Source organism: Tauraco erythrolophus, chromosome 25, assembly GCF_009769465.1.
Source record: "Tauraco erythrolophus isolate bTauEry1 chromosome 25, bTauEry1.pri, whole genome shotgun sequence".
Taxonomy (NCBI): Eukaryota; Metazoa; Chordata; class Aves; order Musophagiformes; family Musophagidae; genus Tauraco; species Tauraco erythrolophus.
This window is the reverse complement of record NC_141489.1, coordinates 8,002,199-8,027,719: the sequence shown is the minus strand read 5'-3', so window position 1 is coordinate 8,027,719 and position 25,521 is coordinate 8,002,199. Positions and strand designations below refer to the sequence as shown.

The window sequence follows — 25,521 nt, the reverse complement described above, 5'->3', positions numbered from 1 at the left end:
TCCATCACATGTAATAGTTACTTGGGAAGACAAATTCCATAACTTTGAATGTCCCCTGCTTCCTTCATCTTACCTCATGACATCATATGGTGTGGAATATCCCTTTGGTCAGCTGGGGTCAGCTGTGTCCCCTCCCAAGTCCTTGTGCACCCCCACCATACTCACTGGTGGAGTGGGGTGAGAAGCAGAGAAGGCCTTGAAGCTGTGTAAGCACTGCTCAGCAATAACATAAACATCCTTGTATTATAGACAGTTTCCAGCACAAATCTAAACCATAGCCTCACACTAGCTGCTATGAAGAAAATTAACTCTATTTCAGCCAAAACCAATACAATGATGTGGAGGGTCTCCCTGCCCATGGCAGGGAGGTTGGAACTAGATGATCTTCGAGGTCCCTTCCAACTCTAACCATTCTACGATTCTATGATTCTATATGAGCTTGAATCATGCAATTAGCACATGAATAGCAGGTGGCTTTTCCAAGACTCATGTATCAAGGAACAAAGTTGTGGGTACAAGGAGTCTCATCAATACCTTTTCTGTCGCATGTAAGTTGACTACAAGCCAATCACTTTATTTCATAAATATGAGAGCCTAATTGAGCCTTCCCACTGCTAAGTAATTGGCGGCATGACAGTGATCTCCCCTTGAGATGGGGCACCTCTCAAGGTTGCTCCTCGAGGCAGAGAGACCCTTAACCAATGGTAGATCTTTGGTAAGAGACCAATATTGCGTGAAATTTTGTCTTATAGTAACTTTGATTTGTATCTTGGAGACTTTGATTCTGTCTTGGTAGTTTTGAGTCATTGTTACATGCCTTGTGCAGTAAGTAACAGGGTGAATCTTGCCATTGAATTTTGTTAAGTTGCACTTTTACAACATCGTATTTCAGTAAAACCATTTTTGCTGATACCTTTGAACAGTGGTTCTTTTAGCAGTTTGAATCACTCATTTGCGACGGGAGTACAGCAAGGAGAATAACACACATACTTGCTCTGGCTCATGCAGAGCAGGCCTTTCAGTGGCCTTCAGCAGCAAAAGGGGGATGATGGCAGCTATGTGACAGGATTGGTTTGCCCCAGATTTTTCTTGTGCACACATTTTTCAGTTATTTGTCTATGCTCAACAGTTTTTTGGAATGGGATGAGATCAATAGAAAACTTTAATAAGGTCACTGAGCTAATGACTACATCATAAAAATCTTGGTATATCTGAAGATACAGCTAATACTGAAAAAGGAAAATCAAAGCGACGCTCGGCGGCAAGGACGGTGAGTTCTGCGGCCGGGAGCTGGGTTGGGGCGGAATAAGCGAGGCAAAAGCGAGGCAAAAGCGCGGCATCGCCGGCGGGGAGCCGGGATCTCCTGTGTCCCGGTTCCGGCAGTGCCGACGTGACTGCTGACGCAGGGGGACGGCCCCGGAAACTGACGCGGGAGATTTAAACGGCCCTGGGGAGCGCAGCGACCCGGAGCGGGCAAACAGGGGCGGGGCGCGGCAGAGTGAGGGGCGCGGCAGTTTGCGCGGCAGTTCGCGCAGGGAGGGCGCGTCAGGGAGGGCGCCGACCCGGGACGTTTGCTGTTCCTGGTTCTCAGGATAACATGGCCAACACCCGCCTTAGAGCAAGGGCTGCAGCTTCGGCCGCGAGGTCTGCACCGGCTCCCCCTGCGGCTGTCGATGCCTCCGTGCAGACGGAACAGCCAAGGGGAGAGGCGGCGGTGCAGACCCTGGGCTGCAGGCAGTGCCTGGATCCTACTTCTGGGGCAGGCACCAGCCCTGACTGCAGAAGGTGCATCCAGGTGGAGGAGCTCCTGCGGCAGGTGGCTGAGCTGCAAGAGGCTGTCAGGAGGCTGAGGGACATCAGGGAGGCTGAAAGGGAGCTGGATGCTTGGTTCCAGGCGCAGTCTGCACCCGAACCGCAGCAACCAGTGCACCAACCAAAAACCCCTCCACTGACACATAAGGTAAGTAAGAAGGCAGAAGATGCCAACAAATGGGAAGTTGTACGGCGCAGCAGGCGCAGCAGGAAGAAGCAGCAGCTTCCCCAGAACGCCACGATACCCCTGCAGAACCGCTTTGCCACTCTGCAGACTGAAGAAGTAAAACCTAACACCTCGGGGGAGGTACTGGAGAAAGATGAGGCAGCTCAACCAACAAGGGTGGTAACTGGCGCCACCAAGAAAAAGAGGCGCGTGGTGGTAGTGGGTGACTCCCTCCTAAAAGGTACAGAGGCACCCATCTGCCGACCCGATGCGCTGTCTCGGGAGGTATGCTGTCTCCCGGGTGCTCGTATCAGGAATGTTACCAAGAAATTACCTAGCCTCATACGGCCCACAGACTATTACCCACTACTGGTGTTTCATGTGGGTGCCAGTGACACAGCTGTCAGCAATCTGAAAAACATCAAAAGGGACTTCAGGGCCCTGGGTGCAGCAGTCAAGGACTCTGGGGCACAGATAGTGTTCTCATCAGTGCTTCCAGTCGAGGGGCAGGGACCTGCAAGGGCCAAACGTATCTGGCAGGTTAACTCATGGCTCAGGGACTGGTGCTACTGCCAGGGCTTTGGGTATTTTGACCATGGGGTAAATTTTGAGAAGCCTGGGTTGCTAGGGGCAGATGGCGTGCACCTAACCGAGAAAGGGAAGAAGGTGCTTGGACAAAGGCTTGCCAGGCTTGTGCATAGAGCTTTAAACTAGTATTGCTGGGGGAGGGGGAGCACAGTTCAGCCCACCGCTGTCAGCATGGCGCCAGTGCCAGCACCGAGGGTCCAGAGGCTGAGGAAGGATCACAGGTATGTTCAAATGAACTTATGCTGCCACCCAAGAGAACCCCTGTCACTCCAGCCAGCGAGTCGGCTTTGTCGGAGGCCCAGCTGAAGTGTATGTACACCAACGCACGCAGCATGGGAAATAAACAGGATGAACTAGAGATGCGTGTACATGAGCAGGGCTACGACCTTATTGGCATCACAGAGACGTGGTGGGACGACTCCTATGACTGGAGTGTCAACATGGAGGGGTATAAGCTTTTTAGAAAGGATAGGAAGAGGAGACGAGGAGGGGGTGTTGCTCTCTACGTCAGCAACTGGCTGGAGTGCGTGGAGCTTCACCTGGGGTCGGAGGAGGAGCTGACAGAGAGCTTATGGGTCAAGATTAGAGGACGGGGACGGATAGGGGATGTTACGGTAGGAGTCTGTTACAGGCCACCTGGCCAGGAGGACAGAGCAGATGAGGCGCTTTATAGCCAGATAGGAGCAGCCTCGCGATCACAAGCCCTGGTCCTCATGGGGGACTTCAACCACCCTGACATCTGTTGGAGAGACAATACGGCAGGGCACGGGCAGTCCAGGAGGTTCCTGGAATGCGTGGATGACAACTTCCTCCTGCAGATGATAGAGGAGCCAACAAGGAGGGGTGCCATGCTTGACCTTGTGCTCACCAACAGGGAGGGACTGGTGGGCGATGTGAAACTTAAGGACAGCCTTGGCTGCAGTGACCACGACACAGTGGAGTTCAAGATCCATGGGGTAGCAAGGAAACCATTCAGCAAGCTCTGTACCCTAGACTTCAAGAAGGCGGACTTCGGCCTCTTGAAGCACCTGATGGGCAAAGTGCTGTGGGAGGTGGCCCTGGAGGGACAAGGGGCCCAGGAAAGTTGGTCCACATTCAAGGAGCACCTTCTCCAAGCTCAGCAGAGGTGCATCCCGACGAAGAAGAAGTCGGGCAAAAAGACCAGGAGGCCGGCGTGGATGAGCAAGGAGCTCCTGGACCAACTGAAAATGAAGAGGTTAGCCTACAGAGGGTGGAAGCGGAGACAGATAGCCTGGGAGGAATACAGAGAAGCTGTAAGAGTGACCAGGGATCAAGTGAGGAAGGCTAAAGCCCTGAAGGAATTGAATTTGGCAAGGGATATAAAAAGCAACAAGAAATGCTTCTATAGGTATGTAGGGGACAAAAGGAAGTCCAAAGAGAATGTAGGCCCCCTCCGGAAGGATACTGGTGCTCTGGTTACCCAGGACATAGAGAAGGCTGAGGTACTCAATGAATTTTTTGCCTCAGTCTTCAATGGTAAAGCCTCTTGTCTTACCACCCAAGCTGTGGAAAGAACTAGGAGGGACTGTGAGGATGAACCACCGCCCACTGTACTTGAAGAGCAGGTTCGAGAACATCTGAGGAACTTGAAGGTGCACAAGTCCATGGGACCTGATGAGATCCATCCGCGGGTCCTAAAGGAACTGGCGGATGAAGTTGCCAAGCTACTGGCTATTGTATTTGAGAAGTCGTGGCGGTCTGGCGAGGTCCCCGATGACTGGAAGAGAGGGAACATAACCCCCATTTTTAAAAAGGGGAACAAGGAGGACCCGGGCAACTACAGACCGGTCAGCCTCACCTCTGTGCCTGGCAAGGTCATGGAGCAGATTCTCCTGGGAACCATGCTAAGGCACATGGAGAGCAAGGAGGTGGTGGGTGACAGCCAACATGGCTTCACCAAAGGCAGATCGTGCCTGACCAACTTGGTGGCCTTTTATGATGGGGGTGACAGCATCGGTGGACAAGGGTCGACCAACGGATGTCATCTACCTGGACTTGTGCAAAGCTTTTGACACTGTCCCGCACGACATTCTTCTCTCTAAATTAGAGAGGCATGGGTTTGATGGATGGACCACTCGGTGGATAAGGAATTGGCTCAATGGCTGCACTCAGAGAGTAGTGGTCAACGGCTCAATGTCCAAGTGGAGACCGGTCACAAGTGGCGTCCCTCAGGGGTCCGTGTTGGGCCCAGCCCTCTTCAACATCTTTGTCGGTGACGTGGACAGTGGCATGGAGTGCACCCTCAGCAAGTTCGCCGATGACACCAAGCTGTGTGGTGCCGTCGACACGCTGGAAGGGAGGGATGCCATCCAGAGGGACCTTGACAGGCTGGAGAGGTGGGCCCGTACCAACCTCATGAATTTTAACCAGGCCAAATGTAAGGTCCTACATCTGGGTCGTGGCAATCCCAGGCATAAATACAGACTGGGTGGTGAATGGATCGAGAGCAGCCCTGAGGAGAAGGACTTGGGAGTACTGGTGGACGAGAAGCTCAATATGAGCCGGCAATGTGCTCTTGCGGCCCAGAAGGCCAACCGCGTCCTGGGCTGCATCAAGAGGAGCGTGGCCAGCAGGTCGAGGGAGGTGATTCTCCCCCTCTACTCTGCCCTCGTGAGACCTCACTTGGAGTACTGCGTCCAATTCTGGAGTCCCCAACATAAGAAGGACATGGACCAGTTGGAGAGGGTCCAGAGGAGGGCCGCAAAGATGATAAGAGGGCTGGAGCACCTTTCCTATGAGGACAGGCTGAAAGAGTTGGGGCTGTTCAGCCTGGAGAAGAGGAGGCTCTGGGGTGACCTTATAGCGGTCTTCCAGTACCTCAAGGGGGCCTACAGGAAAGATGGGGAGAGGCTGTTCAGGAGGGCCAGTTATGATAGGACAAGGGGTAATGGTTTTAAAATAGAGGGAGGTAGGTTCAGGTTGGATATTAGGAAAAAATTTTTTACTATGAGAGTGGTAGAACACTGGAACAGGTTGCCCAGAGAGGTGGTGGATGCTCCATCCCTGGAGACGTTCAAGGCCAGGTTGGACAAGGCCCTGAGCAACCTGATCTAGTTGGAGATATCCCTGTTCCTTGCAGGGGGGTTGGACTAGATGACCTTTGAAGGTCCCTTCCAGCCTTACCATTCTATGATTCTATAAAGAACTTTAAATATTATTTCAATTTTTTTTAATAGTTCACATACATTTAGGATTTGTAAATTCATATACATTTTTATTTCATTAAATAGTTCTATAGTTTGAATGATCAGGAAGGGTCTTTTGTCAGATATTAAGATGTAGATGATTGAAGATTGCTAGCAAAGTATTGTTCAAATTCGTAAATCTTTATATTGTTATATTTACCTTTATATTTTCTATTTCTATTTCTATATCTATTTCTATGTTTCTATTTTTATATTTTATGTTTACCAATATATTTATGTTGTTATATTTACCTTTTCAACAAAATAATACAAAACAGCAAAGGACAAGTATAACTGCACATCCTAAACTGTGGGGATCATTTGTAAATTTGCAAATTGAATTTATTCAGATGCTTGAACACTGTCATTTTGAGTATGTCCTTGTCCCTTTAGATACATTCTTAGAATGGGTAGAAGCCTGTGCTTGTATACAAGCAGATGAAACAACTGTTGAAAAAAAGTTGCTGAGAGAAGTTATTTCTGTGTTTAGTATTCCCCTAACACTAGATAGCAATAAGTGGACCCACTTTACCAGATAAGTAGCGTGGAATATTTGTGCAGCCCTACAAATTGAATCAAAGTGGCCCATCATCCCCAATCCAATGGGACTGTAGAGAGGAAAAACCCTGCTTTTAAAAACAAATTGTCAAAAATCTATGCAGAGGCTGACCTGAAATGTCCAGATGTGTTACCTGTCGCATTGATGTATATGAGAAGCATTCTGAATAGAAAAGATGCACTGTAACCTCACAAGATTTTAATGGACAAGCCCACGTGACCGTCTTGCACAACACCCTGAGCTCCCGTACAGTCAAACCTAAAATTCATGGGTAATAGTCTTCTAAAATCATGTAAGCTATTAATGAAATGTGTAGGGACTTTCCACACAGAGCTGAAAGAAGTCTCATCTGAACTTGTCACTGAAGCTTGTCACTCCTTGAAGCCAAGAGTTGGGGACTACATTATGGTACCAGTGAAAACGTGCACTTCAGCTGTGCTTGAAGGGACCTTATCAGGTTCTGGTAATTACTAACACTGCAGTAATGCGTAAGGGCTGCTCAACCAGATCTGTGCTTTGCAATGTAGAAGGGTCACATCACCTTCAGACACAACACAGAGTGTGTTACCTGTCACAGCAGGGCTGGATGATCTGGGTGAACTTTCTTAGATCAAATGACCACAGAAGTACAATGTACAACCCCTCAAATAGACTTTGATGACTCTATTGTTTTCATCTGACTCTGATGATTGTTTTCAGAAATTGTAACTTTGTTTGCTCTGGGATTTTGTATTTGGGCTTATATTATTTCTGGCCATAAACTAACCTATAAGAATTGTTCTATAATAAGACCATAGAGAACGAAAGACTGTGAGGGGTATGTGTCTCTAAGGTCCATATGAGACCTGTTAATTGGACTGGCACTTGTACATTAGGAAATTTTTTTTTCCTAGCACCTCAATACATCGAGACCTGTTAAAATAAACTGATTAAGACTGCATTGAAATATATTTTGTTAGGATTATTAACTTTGGTTGTGGTGTAAGTGTAAACACAGTTGACAACATGCCACACGTTGTGGCAAATTGGTGTACGAGAGCATACTCAAGCATAACTCAAGCAAAGGCTAGAATAATAATGATGAATATATTAGAGGATAAAAAAGAAGAAAAGGAGAAAGTGCTTGGCCTAATGACCTGAAGTGACTAAAATCTAGAGGTGAGAACACATTGATCCTGGCCTCCCAGGAGTCATGAGTGCTGAAGACAGAAGTATCACAACTACAAAGCAAAGATGAATGAAAAGAGAAATAAGCATCATTGCCTTCCTATTGCTTGTACTCTGCAATAAAACTTAGGTTAATAGAGAAAAACTCAACAAACAGCATAGTTTGACCCTTCCTAATAGCATCAGAAATGCAGAAAGGAAGACACAGGTAAATTAATGACTTTATAACCTCCACTTCTGTCTTACTGTCTTGACACTGATGACCTGTCTTCGTCCTTGCTTTCTTTGTTTTAGAAGCTTACTTCTTCCTGTCCTTGCGCACAGAGCACATCCTCTTCACCTGGATGATGCGAGGCCGGCTTAGCTCTTCATCCCAGTAGTATTCTGGAGAGAGCAAGCGCGTGGGCTTGTGATACAGGAGATACCTATTGAGGTGGCTCTCATCATGCCACCTAGCTTCAATGCCATTTTCTCTGTCCTTCGTGACCCCTTTCAAACATGCTCTGATCAGTTTGTAGACCTCGGCCACACTTCCTCCATAGAAGCTTGCTGTATAGTAGAAGTCCCCTTCTCCCTTTGGGATAGCGGCTTGTGACTCACTGCGCATCTCATATGATTTGCTCTCACGACGTGTGGTGTAATGCCAGGAGCTGATGGTCCCCACTAGTGTATCAATGATCTCCACACCAATGTGTTCAAATAGCTGGACATTAATGTCTATGGAGTAGAGATAGTCAACCTCATACTGGAATTGGCTGCGGATATATCTGCTGATGATATCCATGTGGCTTATGGAGATATCCTGCCACTGTGAGTGATTCCATACAGGGATGACAAAGAGTTGATTCTCAGGGGCCATCTGAAGGTTAGAGATGTACTCAGGATTGTCTGTGAACAAGTAGAAATTTACCTGGTGCCCAGCAAGGAAGTACTTGTTGGCAGAGCTCATGAACCCTTCTATGTACTGGATATATCTGAGAGACAAGGAAGGGAAAACAGTGGAGAGGGGTTCTTCCTGCTAAAGAATGATGGTTTTTCAAGTTCACTTTGTTTCTCCTTTCCTATCCATTGCTCCTTTCTTATGTTAGTGCTCTTTATTTAACATATTCCCTTGGTCTTTCATGCTCACTGTATAAAACACATGCCTTCTACCTCATGCTGTTCTCTAGTATCACTGCAGAGTATAAATACTTCCTCACCCTTCACTCTTACATGCTCCCTGGTTCCCTGGTACTCTTTCTGCAGTGTAACTTTTTAGCTTACTGTTCTAGAGAAGATAAAAATTATCAATGAAATTATTTTGATTGTCTTGAGACTCCTGAAGTCTCTATTTAGATCTGGGATGCTTAGTGGATATAGGGGGAGTATAGTTCTTTACTTACTCAGAAATTCTAAGAGGAGCCTCCCACAGAACTTAACAAGCTATAACAGCATGGTTAATGATTTTGCTGGAGCTAATATTTCAACTCTAAACTCTGATCAACTCTAAACACACAGCTCTAAATCCATCAAAATCTCAACTTGGCAGAATTTTTGTATTTTTTACCCCAGGTTAGAGGCAGCGATTGTTGTTATAAACATAGCAGGAGCGGGAATTTTCTTCTCTAGGGATCAAAATGCTAGTCACATTTACAAGGATATTTTTTACCCTTTGCAAGGCAATGTCTCCTGCTTTTTCACAGCCACTTGCCTTACTTGGGAAGTTGACACTCACATGTCACATTTCTCCAAGTTTAAAGCTGTTCGTATTCTGTCTTTCAGACCTTTCTCACTCCTGCTCCACCAGCAGTATTGTAGCATAGCTAGCAGGTGAGATGTTTAAATATTTGACAAGAAATAAATGACAAACCAATACGTTTTAAGGGCAAAAGTGACCACTCCAGTGACCAGATTCTTCTGCTTATATTGGGCATTCAGGATGTCTCTATTGAACGTGCCTTCCCAGACAATCGGAGCCAACCAGGGTGTCAACACCAGTACATCCCGCCTCCTGCAAGGAGTTTGAGAATGAAGATAGTCTTTAGGTGGCCTATAGAATTCATGAAGACAAACTTCTTCAGCACAGATGTCTAGATGTCTACCTTTGAGTTAATCATCCTAGACTTCCTTTGAAATCACTAGGGGTCAAGAAAGTACTGTCTGTGAAATCTGAGATATGAGTCATCTCATCCTGGAGTAGACAATTAAAATAATTCAGATGCCTCTAAAATATTTGCTTCTCTACAAAGTATCTAACTGCAAAAGAACTGGACAAAGTTTAGAACCTGTATTCTCAATTCAGCCTTTGGTGACAGGAAAGTTATAGCTACATCTGACTGTATTTAGCCATACCTGACTGATAGTTCAGCTTCACAGAGCCACATGAACTGAACCTTTTCTGTCCACACAGTGTTTCATTCTTTCATCGAATTTTAACATCCAGAGAATGTGCTGGCTCAGTCCAGCATATGTCCAGAGTGCAAGCAACTGTGTAAACAACATACACAATCAGGGGATTTAGCAGGTATGGGCTTAAGCCCTTGGTTAATTTCAAAGTATGGAGAAAACCAAAATCGGCAGAATGTAATTTACTGCTGAGATGTTTGGATCACCTTTTGGAGGTGTCACTGACCATTGAGGCCCTTAGCTCCTACACTGATTAAGTTTATCTGTATGATTATTCAGATTTTATACAATTGAACCAACATGTTTCTCAAAGCATTTTTCTGTCCAGATGTAGGTGTCTATATTGTAGTTGTGCACATCTGAACAAGTTGTTAGGGATCCATTAGTGTAAGTGAAGAGAAACAAGTACTTCTAAGGTATAATCAATCTTCTCATAATTCAAATATTTAAGATATCTTTATGTCACAGAGATATTTACAATTCCCAATTTACTGCAAAGGGAGTGTAAGAGGTTAATTGTGGACAAGTATGATCCTTGCACTGCATGGGAGACCTTCTGATAACTTCTAATTTCCTCAATGCAGATATCTGCATATGAGCAGTCTAAGCCACATTCATAGTCAGTGGCAAGAAACAGGCACTTCCAGGGAAAGTTCTCCAAATTGTTTTAATTATTTGGATGAACTACACCTAAGAATTGCCTGTTTATACTTACTGAGTATAAAGGGGAAATCTAACATCATTAGTTAGAGGTAGATATTATTGGGGGAGTTGCTGAATCTGGTGACCCAGCAGGGGTAAGGCTGCTGCAGGTCGATGTCCCCTGGTGCAACCAGTAGCGAGCCTGAGAATATATTGCCAAGAAACGTGCACACAGGCACACATATACATCATACACGTATATATCTGTCTGCACAGATAACATAGAGAGAGAACATAGCGCTCACACAAACCCAAACAGCACAGTGTGATCCTGCCCCCCTTTTCAACTACTGAGGATGAAAGTCCTTTAGTAAAGACTATGTATAAACACAGATATTACACACAGATATATATCTACATATATACAGCATGGATCCCTCCAGTAGCTGGCCTTGCAGAATTTACTCAGTAATTGGCTCTGGACCTCTGGCCTCCCGGTTACTTGCAAGCCCATATGCTCACTGTCACTGACACATAGGCAGTACTGATGCCCCATGCTCACACATGCACAGACACATTGATGGTGGATCTCTCTATTAACTGGCATTAGACAGTCTCCTCAGTAGCTGGCCTGTGGATCTTCTCATTTCCAGCTGGCTCATACACAGACACGCATGCAAATGTGTTTCTCAGGCAACCCCCAGACCTTACAGTCTCTCCAGTAGCTGACTTGGACCTCCTGATCTCTCGAATAGTCAAATCTCAGACCCTCTGGTCCCTGCAGTATCTGAAGCAGGCTTATGGCCACTTGGATACTACCTCCCAAATCACTTATACTACTTGGCAGCAAGTATAGCTTGGCATTTCTAGCTATTACACCCTGACACGTGTACCCAGACAATATGCACGTGCTCCAGTCTCTGTTGTTGCCAGCATCCCAGATGTGGGCCTCCAGGATCTGTGGTCCCCAATCCAGTAGCTTGCACTTACATTCTCATTCACTGCAGTTGTTGGGACCACAGACGCCCAGGCCTCTACGACCTGTGGTCCAATTAGAGTTGGTAGCACTTAAATTTTCACTTGCTCTGGTCTCCCTGACTGCAGGCACTGCAGACACACAGATCCCTCACCCGTGGTCTTACTGCAGTTCCTGGTATCTAGGCCTCCATACAAATACACACACACACAGAAGAGCCTCTTACCTAGGAAAATAGGTAGAAATAAAGCTTAGTGAGAAGATTGAGCAGTCTGTGCTGAACAGGTACAGGGCATTGCCACACAAGCATACTGACCAGCATGCCTATACATGCAACCACTCCCCTTATATAGCATTATCCCTTTATTTTCCCATGTTTGTTCCTCCCCAAACCACTTTGATCACTCCCTTTCTCCACTTGTGGTTCCTTCTCTCAACATCCCATAATCAGTTTTGCATGATCCCAAAATGGTCTTCCCTGCCATCCCACGCCCTTGTAGGCAGTAACTACTCTCAGTCTCAAAGTTGCCTCTCCCTTTGACTCATCTTAATAGATTTCATCCCTGGACTAAGAGGCCAATTGCTCTCCTGTTACAGCCTTGGTAGGCACCTTTACGCTGTGATTGTTTCTCTTATCAGACTACTGGAGTTCCCTGCCTCCCATTGTCCCTCTCTGCTCCTTTGTCTTGTATAGAGGTGAATCTTTTATCACATAATCTAAAAAGTATCTATATGACAAATTGCTGAAGTTATCTGAGAAGAATCATCCTTCATACATTTTCTTTTCAATACTTACAGATTTACAAAATCAAACTTACGGTGGTTTTGTCAGAAGCGGCTGAGGATATAATATGCTGTAGAAAAAAAAAAGACCTTGGAATACTGCACATTATCACTACAATTCAATAATAGTAATAACAAGAATAGCAGGGGTTGCAAGGATATGTGAAGTGTAAAGATTTCTGGTTTGAGAGGATATCTGGTTAATGGCCATTCAGCATCAAAGGCAAAGACAAGAAATAAAAGGACGTAATCAGTTAAAACTGATACACAAACGTTAATGAGGAGTAGATTATTAAAACAATTACAAAGAAATGAACTCTTAAATCAGTGACTGATGGGCTGAGGCAAATTGTGGGAATGTGAAAAATTTATTTTTAGTGGAAAAGTCACAGCAGAGAAAGAGAGGAATAGAGCTAGGCTGGAGAGAACAAATGAGTGAAAATGGAGAGAGGGTGGTGGATGATAGGGTTCAGTCTTGTATAAACACACTGTTGGTCACTCATCTAGTCTGGGTAAGCCCCAAGCCACTGCAGTCTATCTTGTCTTCTTTTTGGACTCTGTTCTTATCTATTTTCCATATGACCTTGTTCTCTAGTCTCAGCATGCAATAAGGGTGGTGAAACACTGGAAGATGTTGCCCAGAGAAGTTGTGGCTGCCCCATCCCTGGAAGTGTTCAAGGCCAGGTTGGATGGGACTTTGAGCAACCTGATCTAGTGGAAAATGTCCCTGCTTGTGGCAGGGGGGTTGGAACAAGAGGATCTGTAAGGTCCCTTCCAACCCAAACCATTCCATGATTCTATGAGTATGTCAGCAAATGTCAAACTGATCAAGTCTGTGAGCAAGAGACCAGACTCTAGAAAATCTTGAAGTCAGAGCTGGAGAACAGATAAGTGAGACCCAAGATCTGTGCATTGAGTCTGGACAGAGCTACTGTCTGGTCTAGGCTTTGAGGAGCTCACAGGCACATGCATCCCTGTGGAACAACAGAATGAAGGGATGTATTTGTCCACTTGTGAACTATAGTTCTTAGGAGCAGGAAAGAAGAATGGGATCTCGCAGTCTGAGTTGTTTAAGTTCATGAGTCCTGCTTATGTAAAAACACGGCTCTCTGCTCTGAGTCAATCTTGGTGGCCACCGAGCCTCGATCCTATGTGTGCGTCTATCTTTCATCTTTGTGTTCAGTTTCACCATAGGTTGGAGATAGACTGAGAAGAAGAAATCCTTGAGTCTTAGAGATGATGAGATTCAGCTTTCTTTAACAAAAATAATAATTACACAGGTCTATGTTTTACACTAAAGAGACCATGGCAGTCCTCTGTGAGCCTTGGAAAAGGGGCAGCTGTGTGAGGTGAAGAAGCTGTTCTTAACACAGACCACCAGATGGCACGAGAGGGCGAGGGAGAAATCTTTCAGGTTAATCGTTTGCTGGATGTTTTTAGGCTTTTGTCTCAATACACTGACTCGTATAACCAGAGTCCTCCCAGTTACAGGAATCTGTTTCTGAATTACTTTACACAGACACTATTTAGAAGCAATCCATGCAGTCCAGAGGGCCTGTGGATCACTACGAGCAAAAAGATAATTTTAGACCATAGTAAAGGATGAGATGAGATCATTTTGCATCTGAATAGCTTCAAAACAGTCCCTGTATTAATAGCAGGAAGACATGTGCCTAGGTGTGTATGAGTTTGTGCATAATGTGGATTGTCAAAAACACCATCAGCAGTTAGAGAGTCAGGTAAGATTTCAGTTTAGAAGGATCTTTCTGAATATGACTAGAGAACGCCAAGAAGAGAAAAAAATAATAAAACAGGGAACTAAATTCCTCAGAAACTCCCAGGAGAAAAAATGCACTCCCTCTTTTAAGATTTGTAATGGTGAAACTTAAAATCTAGGAGGAAAAAAATAATTATAGAAACAATAATGTGGAATATATATATTTAAATGTATACATCTGAAATTTAGTTAGAATCATAGAATCATAGAATGGTTAGGGTTGGAAGGGACCTCAAAGATCATCTAGTTCCAACCCCCATTGGTTCCATTGACCAGAAAAAGAGTCTAGACAAATACCTCAAAAACAGGTGTCTACATTTTAGGTATTTGAAGACAGATGAATGAATCCAGTCTTCAAAAGAAGTCTTAAAAGCACCATTTCTTAGTTCTGAGAGTATTAAGAAACCTTTAGAAATGATCATGAATAGAGGTGTTATTCATAATACATATCTTTAGAATCATAGAATCAGAGAATGGTTAGGGTTGGAAGATCAAAGATCATCTAGTTCCAACCCCCCTGCCATGGCCAGAAAAACCCTCCACTACACCAGGTTGCCCAAAGTCTCATCCAACCTGGCCTTGAACACTTCCAGGGATGGGGCATCTATAACTTCTCTGGGTAACCTGGTCCAGTGCCTCACCACCCTCAGAGTGAAAAATTTCTTCCATCTATCTAATCGAAATCTCCCCTCTTTCAGCTTATATCCATTGCCCCTTGTTCACACGCCCTTGTAAAAAGCCCCTCTCCCCCTTTCTTGTAGGCCCCATTAGGTACTGGAAGGCTGCTGGGATATCACCCTGGAGCCTTCTCTTCTCCAGACAGAACAACCCCATTTCTCTCACTCGGCCTTCGTAGGAGAGATGCTCCAGCCCTCTGGACCCACTCAAACAGCTCCATATTCTTCTTGTGTTGGGGACCCCAGAGCTGAACGCAGTATTCCAGGTGGGGTCTCACGAGAGCAGAATAGAGGGGCAGAATGCCCTCCCTCAACCTGCTGGTCACACTTTTTTGGATGCAGCCCAGGATAAGGTTGTCTTTCTGGGCTGCCAGCGCATATTGCCACGTCATGTTGGGCTTCTCATCAACCAGCACTCCCAAGTCCTTTTCCTCAGGGCTGCTCTCAATCCATTCTTTGTTTTGCTCGCAATCCATCCAACCTGTACTTGTTCTTGAGATTGCCCTGAACCATGTCCAGGACCTTGCACTTGGCCTTGTTGAACTTCATGAGGTTCTCATAGGCCCACCTCTCCAGCCTGTCAAGGTCCCTCTGGATGGCATCCCTCCCCTCCAGCGTGTCCACAACATCGCACAGCATGGTGTCGTCTGCAAACTCACTGAGGGTGCACTTGATTGCACTGACCATGTCGCCGACAAAGATGTTAAATAGCACTGGCCCCAGTAATGATCCCTGAGTAACACCACTCGTCAGTGGTCTCCACTTGGGTGTTGAAGAGTTGATCACAAATCTTTGAGTGCGACCATCCAGCCAATTCCTTACCCACTGAGTGGTCCATCTGTCAAATCCGCGTCTCTCCAGTTTAGAGACAAGGATGTCGTGTGGGACGGTATCAAATGCTTTGGACAAGTCCAGGTAGACAATGTCAGTTGCTCTTCCCCTATCCATCAATGCTGTAACCTCATCATAGAAGGCCACCAAATTAGTCAGGCAGGATTTGCCCTTAGTGAAGCCATGTTGGCAGTCACCAATCACCTCCTTGTTTTCCCTTGTGCCTTAGCATAGTCACCAGGAGGATCTGCTCCATGATGTTGCTGAGCACAGAGGTGAGACTGACTGGCTTGTAGTTCCCTGGGTCTTCTTTTTTTCCCTTTTTAAAGATGGGGGCTATGTTTCCCTTTTTCCAGTCATTGGGAACTTCACCAGACTGCCACAACTTCTGAAATATGATGGATAGAGGCTTAGCAACTTCATCCACCAGTTTCCTCAGGACCCACGGATGCACCTCATCAGGTCCCATGGACTTGTCCATCTTCAGGTTCTTTAGATGGTCTCGGACCTGATCTTCTCCTACAGTGGGCGGTTCTTCATTCTTCCAGTCCCTGCCTTTGCCTTCTGTGCCTTGGGCCGTGCCGCTGGAGCTCTTGCCGGTGAAGACTGAGGCAAAGAAGTCATTGAGAACCTCAGCCTTCTTCATATCCCAGGTAGCCAAGTCCCCTGTTTCCTTCCGGAGAGGGCCCACATTTTCCCTAAATCTCTTTTTATCACTGACATATCAATAGAAGCCTTTCCTGTTGCCCTTGATGTCCCTGGCCAGATTTAACTCTATCAGGGCTTTGGCTTTCCTAACCTGATCTCTGGTTACTCGGACAATTTCTCTGTATTCTTCCCAGGCTATCTGTCCTTGCTTCCACTCTCTGTAGGCTTCCTCTTTGTGTCTGAATTTTTCCATGAGCTCCTTGTTCATCCATGCAGGCCTCCTGGTGTTGAAGGCAGCTGTCTAGACAGTTTTTTTAATATCTCCAAGGAGGGAGACTCCGCCACTTCCCTGACTAACGTCTTCCAGTGCTCAGTTACCCTCACATTAAAAAAGTTTTTCTGCTGTTCCGAGAGAACTTCTTGTGTTTAAGTTTGTTCTCATTGCCCCTTGTCCTTTCACTGGGCATCACTGAAGAGAGGCTGGCTCATCCTCTCTTCAGGTATTCTTATGTATTGATAAATTACCCTCCAAGCCTTCTCTTCTCCAGGCTGAACAGTCTCAGCTCTCTCAGCCTTATCTGATAGGAGAGATGCTCCAGTGCCTTCAGCATTCTTGTGGCCCTTTGTTGAAGTTTCTCCAGTATGTTAATCTCTCTTCTACTGTTTTTCTAGAGCCAGTGCCTCTAGAACAGGCAATTCCAGAAAATAAGTCATCCCACTGACCTAAAACGTCCCTTTCACAGATATTACTAATCATCTGGAATGCTGACTGTTACTACTAAAAATAGCATCAGCCAAGGACTCTTCGTTTTTAGCTTCTGAGATGGGTGGTGACAGGGGAGGGAAAAAATTAAGCAAGCTCTAAGTAAAACAAAAATGTTTCAGCATTCACCATAATTTCCTTTCTGAAAGCCAACCAAGAAAAGATTCCACATCAATGCATTTTTTCAAAGGTATCCTTTCCTATTTATTCAGCGTTCCTGACTTGTATGTGCCAGAAACACAGTCATGAGAACAATGTAATATCACACTAATGAAGCCAGAGAACTTATCCTTACCGTGGAAGCATTGGAGATGTTTCACTTAAGTCTGCTTGTCTGTAAATGAGAGAGAAATAAGAGACATATAAATACCTCACGGCACAGCAGTTTCAGATTTTCTTTTTCACGCCAGGAGGGATGAGTGCCTCAAGAGATCCTTATGTGTTTTGGCGGTACTCCCCCTTAACCCAATGTCAATGAGTACCCAGTCAGTTAGGCTCCATCACAAATACTATAATATGATTTATATTTCTTCATGTCCATGTACAATGTTAATGAAATTTAAGTAATGTTCCTCAGACATGCTACTCAGCCGGTCTAACTAGGGTTGGATGAAAAATAATCTATTTTAAGATCATTTTCAGCAGGTCTGTTCCTATAGTACATCTTCAGGAAATTTGATTTTACTTTTACAAGGTAAGCATCTAGGCCAATAAGGCCAAACATCTTCAATACAGTTTGTAGTTTACACCTGGGTATATGTCTGCATGCCTGCCCTCTAGAGTAGATAGGACACATCACAGACAAGATGACCCTGCTGTCCATTGTCATTGTTTCTGCAGGTTTTGTGTAGATGGGTCACCAAATGGGAGCTCACCAGTCTCGATTCCTAGATTTTCCAGTAGGAAAAACAGTTCTATGAAGTGGAAATGCTTACTAAAAGACATAGACTAAGCAGGTAGAAGAGAGATATAAAAAGAATCACATATACACATACACAGAAAGGTATGTCTAGTCATATTGATTTTTTTTGCAGGGGGTGAAAATACTGTTTCATATTAGATCCTTTTTAATTTCAAATCAATTACAAAAATAATGCATTTTCTTTGTCATATTGTTTTATTGGAGATAAAGTTTATTTTTTCGGTTGCACACACTAGACTCCTTAAGGAATAGCGTGTGTCACTGTGAAGGTATTCAGAGCAGTATTTCTAGGGAGTAACATGACTGTGTATTACAAGAGAGGTGAAGAAGAGGGGAAGCGATCAGAAATTCATAATTGATAAAGCAATAAAAGAAACAGATTAAATATGACTCAGTTAAACGAAATGACACATTTATTGTTTAAAAATATGGAAGTGTTTAATTCAAGTAAACAACCAGATTAAACTCTTTCTTATTTCCATATTTAGAATCTGTTACTTCTCAGCGAGTTTGTAGACAACACCAAATGGCAGGGAGTGGACAATAAGCCAGAAGGCAGGTCTGCCACTCAGAGGACCTGGAAAGCCTGGAGAAATGGGCTGACAGAAACCATATGAAGTTCAGGAAAGGCAAATGCAGCCTTGTCCAGAGTAAATCTATGTAATAGGGCAGGCTGGGGCTGACTGAGTAAAAAGGGGTCCCTGTGGACAAGTTAAACAGGAGCCAGCAGTGTGTACTTCCAGCAAAGAAAAGTAACTGCATCATGGGCTGTATTATTAAGAGTGTAGCCATTAGTAAATGGGAAAGATTCTTCTCCCCTCTTTGACACTTGGGAGATACCTCTGTCGTACAGTGTCCTGCCTGGGGCTCCACAGGACAAGAAAGAGATTGATATACAGATGGAAGTCTAGCAGAGGCCACCAAGAAAGTGGGGGCTGGAGCGCAGGAAAGAGGAAGAGGGGCTGACATAATGGGGTCTGTTCGGCTTTAAACCGAAAAGGCTAAGGGGAACCTTGCTGTGATCCGATGGGAGCAAGATACAAAGAAGATGGAGCAAGGCTCTTCTCTGATGTGCACAGCAATAGGATGAAAGGGAATAAACATAAGTTGGAATTGGGAAAATTCCAATTACATATTTGGAATTTTTATTTTTATTTTTTTTAAGTCATGGGAGTAGTCATGTATTGGAATGGGTTGCCCAGAGACGTTGTGGAAACTCCATCTTTGGAGGTTTTTAAGACTTGACTAAGCTAGTCCTTGTGGAACCTGGTCTAGTTGACCCTGCTTTGAGCATGGGTTTGGACTAAATGAACTCCAGAGGTCCCTTTCAAACTAAATTATTCTATGATTCCGTGAAAGGTTTTCTTCTTGCTTTGCATTTTCTTTAATAGAATATCTTGATCTTTCAACTGTGCCTGTAATTTCAGAGCAGAATTTATATCAGAGTCCACATATTTCTGCTTAATACTTTCCAGGAAAAATTGCCCAAATGTGTAGAGCGACCCGTATCAGCAGGGCTCCAGGTAAATGACTAGGCTGCTGACTATGCCTTACCCTGAGGTTAAGCTAACTGAACAACATGTGGAAAACTATGGTACAAGACATAAGAAATTGATTGCTGGGTATTATAAATAAGAGTGTGGGAATTTGATAGAAGCTACAGAGAACAATGTGAAGAGTGGCTGAATTTCATAGTTGGTTAAGGGGGAGTTTTGTGGGAAATGACCAAGATTCCTAGGTAATAGGAAGAGGTTTGGGGAGTTTTTGGGGATCAGGTAAGGGGATCAGCAAGGCCGTCTGCTCCTAGGTAACCATATCAGTAACACTATATAAATCCAAGGTCAGGCAACAATATCAGCAACATCAAATTTAGGTCTGGATGTAGCAGAACAGTAACTAGAGGCGAATTGTTTATTTGGTAGGGAACTGGGTGGAGAAATGAAGGCACATGGTTGGCAATAGGAGAGTCAGGAAAGTGATAATAGGGCGAATCATGTAATCAAGGCTGTCTGGGGGTACCTGTTGGGTAAACCTGTGTTTCATCACAGCAACACATATCAGGACAATAAACTAAACTTGTTTTACTGGTGATACTACAGGAGCCAAATCTGCTTCCACAGTCAGTAGAACCACTGTGGGTTAGAGATACCTCCCACGCCTAAGAAGGGAACACCCAGTACAGATGGACTGAACACTCTAGTATCACCGTGCTCAGCCTTATTTCAGGGCTAACAGCACTAGCAACTACCCACCACTTCCTCACATATGTCTGCTGTGCTCACACTTTTTTGCTTAATCAAGTGTGTCTAGTGTGAATGGCATATAACCCAGGCCACCTTTTAGTCTGACATAGTTCTCTTGTTACCAAGATATAATCTTGACTTTTGAGTCTATTCGTGTTCAAAATTCATGAAGAAAATGAGATCTGTATCACAAACCAAGAGTGTTATCTTTATTGTTTCACACGAAGGGTGTGGGTTGCATTCCCTTCTTGTGGATGAATCTTGCCCTCTTCTGGCAAGAACGTATATAGGTGTTCTGAATATCTTTAGGGAAGCCCTGAAAAAGTGGAGAGAGAATCCTAATGTGGTTTGCGCTGTATTTTCTAGAGGAAGAGGTTAATGCAGTGAGTTGTCCCGCATACTAAACTCATATTTTTGCCTCCCATTAAAGGACAGCCCAGGATTCAATATATTCTATGGTGGACAATCAGAGATTGTCATTAAGAATAAAACTCAGGAATTAAATTATCTGACAAGCTAACAGTTCTTATAGGACAGAAGACCAAGCTTTGGCACTAGGTGTTATTCAACATGGGTAAAATGAAGAGAACTGATGTTTAGCAAGATACACATTCATATGCCAGAGTTGTGGGAGAGCAGAGATAAGAGGTCCTTACCGTGAAAGCTGACACAAGCTCTGATTCATGTTGGTCATACTAAAACCAAAACAAAATAAAACACATAAAAGAACTTCAGATTAGTGAAAATAATATCAGGGACATAAAGCAAGTCCTACTTATATAGTAGCATACATCCCAGGTTTCACTTCTCACGGCAATAGTTTGGAATTCAGGTCATTGAAGAAACCATATCTGACCAAATAAAAGTAGTTTTTTCACTGTAATTGACTGTAACTCAAATCTATTTTAATTGTATAATTCCTTTAACTTAATTTACTCCTAATACATGCAGATATGCACATACACACACTGTTTAAATAATTTAAAATAGAGCTGTACTGATTTCAAAGGATTTACTTCTGGCTTACAGGAAAATAAAATATCCTAGTTGTCCTGTCTTTGTATTTACATTATCTTATAACAGCAACCCGAGACCAAGAAATATTAGTTGTTCAGAGTGTTGTTTGGGTAAGAACATGACACAGACTAACTATGTCTAGATCCCTAAGTATGGGATTAATAGACTTTGGTAAGGCCCACTTCTTTCTAATGATTACAGAGGAAGCCTAGATGACTTCCTTAGAAATAGATAACCAAATTTAGATGTCTAAACCAGGTGAAATTAAGCTGTCTTTAAATGACATGATTTTGAGAGATCTGGATCAATTTATTTATATTTCCTTCTTCAGAGTCCCCATGTTAAATCTCAGGAATCTGAGCCTGTTCACCCAGCTCAAGGCATCCCCAGTAGAGATGTCTGCATCTTGGTCACTGCAGGATGACTTATCCCAAAATGGAAATAAGCACTTTTAGGGCATGGCTCTTCTGCGTAAGAGTTGGTCTAATCAGATGAGTCTTATCCCAGTGGCCTAGAATGACATACATGCTAGATCTTTCAAGGCAGGCAGAATGAAACTCAGTTCCTTACAGCAGTACGTCCTCTTCAGAGGAGGCTGTGGGTTCTTGGTCACTGGCTGGGGATAAAGGGCGATGGTACCTTGGACAGAATGAGAAAGCAATGAGTCAATAACAAAACCCAATACATCAACTCTTCCTCCACTCCCTTTATGACCGAAACTGTAACCCAAAGCTAACAGAATACATATTCGTGGGGCCAAACTGGTGATGAGGACATGCAAAACTCAGTTCTTTCAAGAAATCTGTCTGGCCTGGTGTTATCTGCAGATCTATTAACGCTGAAGAGCTGTAGATAAATTTAACCTGCATTTTGTGAGGCCCAAAACCACTCGTGACAAAGGAAACACATCTGCTTTACAGCGGAGCTTGTTCTCAGCTGCCACTAGAAACTGACTGCGTCCCCTTTTGGAGTAAGGTGTCTACACCATCACTTTGGCTCTGCTCTGGCCTGTAGTGGGATCTCCTGTGATGTGAGTTAAATTGTATTGTCAATAGAAATTTGAACAGATGTGATGGATGCTCTGTGGCAGACAGAGTATATGGATGAAAAACTTGTCCCTGTTCCTCCATTTGGAACAGTGCTCCAACATTATTCCAGCAAACTCTGCATTCCCAAATACCCCCACTTGATGTTATACCAGGCTCCGGAGCTCTGGGCACATACTATGAAAACATCACTGTAGTAGACTACTATAGAGACATGCAAACCAAAAGAGATCCAGGCTAACCATGATGAAAGATAAATATGTCTATGTCCACTCCACAGAGTACTTGCTCTATGCCAGGATCCTTCTGTTGGTCTGGAATCCAGATATGTCATCATGGTTTGTAAATATTAAAATACACACTTGGACTCACAGGAATATATGCTGTCCAATTCATCAGATTTTTAGAATTTCCCAGAAGAGATGAAAAGTGTCCACACTTGCTTATCTTTATCTTTTGAATACAAAAGGGGATTAGGATTTAGCTTTGTGTAAATGCTTACATTGTACCTGCGTAAATATAGCTAGAAGCAGCATCACTCAAGCTGGGCAACAGAAATACATGCTAGTTGAGAAGCATTACCAAAGATTAAACACTCACCAGATCACTCCAGTGATTCCTGCTGTCACTAGAATAGCCAGTCCATGTAATTTTGTGATTCCCATGTTGCTGGTGTTGAAAAAAAGACTGTGAACCCTGGATTGACAGTAAAGTTACAAAAACCATACAGAAAATATTGTAGTTATTAAATATTGAGTAAACCTCCTGTTTCAAACAGCAGGTCTGGACATACTACAGAGGAAAATCATTCTTTCTAGAGGGAATGTTTTACATGTAAATATTTATAATAGATATTAGGTATTTGTGATAATTATTCCATAGACTGAGCTCCCATCTTTAAGTTGCAGTACGGTGTAGTTTTATGGATGTACAAACAAATAATTCTCAGTTCAGATTTTCTCTGGATCAGGTTTTCTTCTTTTCCCGACCAGTGCACACTCTGCTCTTTAAATTCTTTTTTCCAATCTTTCATTCATCCTTTCTTCTTGTCTAGCCTTTTTGACCTGGATTCCTTGAGTTTTCTACTGTGTCCCTTACCTGTGCAGTTCTCTGCCTTTCTAAGCTGAAGGTTGCAATCCCTTTCTTTAGATCAGCTTCTCTTCCCCATCCATTTTGTGGCTGTTTACAACAGTGGTTCAGTCAAACCTTCCTTTGTGCCAGTCTTCTCAAAAGACACTTTGTGGCACTGTTTGCTTGTCCAAATTACCTTCTGCTCTGCTCTACTTTTGAACATCCCTTCCATCTGTAACCACCTTTGTTAGCCACCATGCCCGAGCCCCAACCTATTACCCCCCAGCCGCAGTACTCACCTATAATGTTTTCTGTCTCTCCGCTTCAGCAGCTCCTGTTCTCTTCCTCTTCTGCTTCATCTCTCCTCACATACCTGCTGAACTACTATCAGTACAGCAAATCCTTTCTGTATGTCAACCATGTGTCAGCAGCTGGGCTTAGGGCCAAATGGTGGGCCTCCACCCAGTTCCTTACCTTATGTAGGAATGCTGCCTCCTGAGCAATGGGGAAACAGGAAGAAACTTGCAACAAGAAGTTATTCCCTAACACTGCAACACTGAGATTTCTGATGAGCAAGAGAGTGACTGCCTAGACTTCCAATATGGAGACATTTTTCTTAGAATGTGCACATTTTTGTTAAGAGTTATTTGTCCTAGCTGAAAGTATCTGTAACGTAGACATGCCAACTGCACTGAAATTAAGATATTTCTCGTAGTCACAGGAGAGAAATAAGCATGTTCAGGACACAATTAATTTAATCATAAGGGGGACCTTTAGAATCAGTAGCCTAAACTCACCAGAGGTAATAGATGCCTAGGACAGTAAGTCTATTGTCTGAGTCTTCCTCTTCATTTACTGGAGGAAAAAACAGTTGCCTTCAAAGAATGATTCAAATCTTACATAAGATGAATCTGTCCTGTTGGTGTCAGTCTTTTCGATTCTAGTGATTTTATAGAAAGTATGCAGCTGACATGAATATCGTTACAGTAGTTGGACAGATAAAAACTGTGGGTTTCTGAGTGGATCATAAATAATTCAGGGAAGGTTGGATTGAAAAAAGTAACTGTGAGTTACCTGCTGCTTTTCAGTATTTGCAGGTAGGTTCAGACTAGCAACTCAGGGTCAGTCAGTAGCCTGAAATACAAAAATACTCCTTACACCCAACTTCACACAATGAGCTATTCAATAAGACTGCAATATGTTTACCTTCAACGGAGATAACTAGACAACTCTTGTGAGTCTTCATGTGATTTGCTTCCATTCATCTATCTGAAAATGATGTGACTGAGATCCTTACTCTTAACTATCAAAAGAATCAAGCTGCAAGATTAGGTATAGGTTTCTATGCCTGACATGCTTAAAATTAAGTGAGATGAAGCTTACCATTAATTTAAATTGCTAGGAGATAGAAAGTGTAAGAGAAATAATGAAAGATGTAGGCTAAAGAAATGGTAAGGGAATGGTAACATGAAAATAAGGGATAAAAGTGGAATTAAGTGGTCATATACACAAAAAGACTGAATGTCTTGCAGAGTTCTCTTGCACCTGTGTTGTATTTACATCCTTGAAGGAGCATTAATTGAACAGAACACTGGGAAGCAGGAAGAGGGGATGAGAGCTAACAGATCACAATCAGAGTTACAAATACTTACCTTTCTTGAATTTCATCCTTCTGCTTTGGTCTCCAGACATCCCAAAGTTCTCTATCCAAAGTCGATTATTTATGATTTTAGTTCTGTTTGGTGCAGCTCCAAATCATCATTCCAGCTATGGGCATGTATGTCATCAGTGCATCAATGAACCCAGCAAACACAAAGTCTGTCTACAAGTATTCTAATAACATCCCACCCTGACTGATCCATGATCCCCCAGATCAAGTGGTATAAAGTTACTTGGCTCTGCATTCGACAGGATTAAACCCATATAAATTTGATTGTCATGCATATCACATCATAGCATTTCACCCAGGTCTTCCCTGGGCTCTGCCTGGTGTCCTTGTGGCACTTTAAGTTTTCAATTTGAAGTAACTACAAGCTGTGTTACAGTCCAGAGAAGTGTTGTTTCACTTGCATGAAACAGAGTATATGAGTTCTGTGTTCTGTAACTCTGCATGAAGCATACAGATATGTTTAATGAACGACTCAAAGTTTCTTTGGACTAAGTCAGAAATTGAAGTTATTTGCCAATGTAGATACAGGCCTGCCTGAAAACTTAACTGTGGTTTCCCTGGAGTGTTTCACTG

The 25,521-nt window shown here is 43.7% G+C and overlaps 1 protein-coding gene across 1 annotated transcript; it reads right to left on the bottom strand.

The window, feature by feature from the left end:
- Nucleotides 1–7,796: 7,796 nt before the first annotated feature.
- On the bottom strand, nucleotides 7,797–22,873 carry LOC104380311 (histo-blood group ABO system transferase 1-like). Its single transcript, XM_086626684.1, has 7 exons — nucleotides 22,809–22,873; nucleotides 21,733–21,801; nucleotides 20,802–20,840; nucleotides 17,276–17,314; nucleotides 12,320–12,355; nucleotides 9,354–9,488; nucleotides 7,797–8,472 (listed from the first exon to the last, which is right to left on the bottom strand). The coding sequence occupies exons 1-7, from the start codon at nucleotides 22,871–22,873 to the stop codon at nucleotides 7,797–7,799; spliced, it is 1,059 nt and encodes a 352-aa protein (XP_086482810.1).
- Nucleotides 22,874–25,521: the final 2,648 nt, after the last annotated feature.

Excerpts from the sequence above, each read along its gene's own strand:
- LOC104380311 (XM_086626684.1), bottom strand. The coding sequence starts at position 22,873 with ATGGGAATCACAAAATTACATGGACTGGCTATTCTAGTGACAGCAGGA. Across the intron at positions 12,356-17,275 it reads ACATCTCCAATGCTTCCACG|CATATTATATCCTCAGCCGC; the intron begins GTAAGGATAAGT and ends TTTTTTCTACAG. Across the intron at positions 8,473-9,353 it reads GTCACTTTTGCCCTTAAAAC|ATATATCCAGTACATAGAAG; the intron begins GTATTGGTTTGT and ends CTTGTCTCTCAG.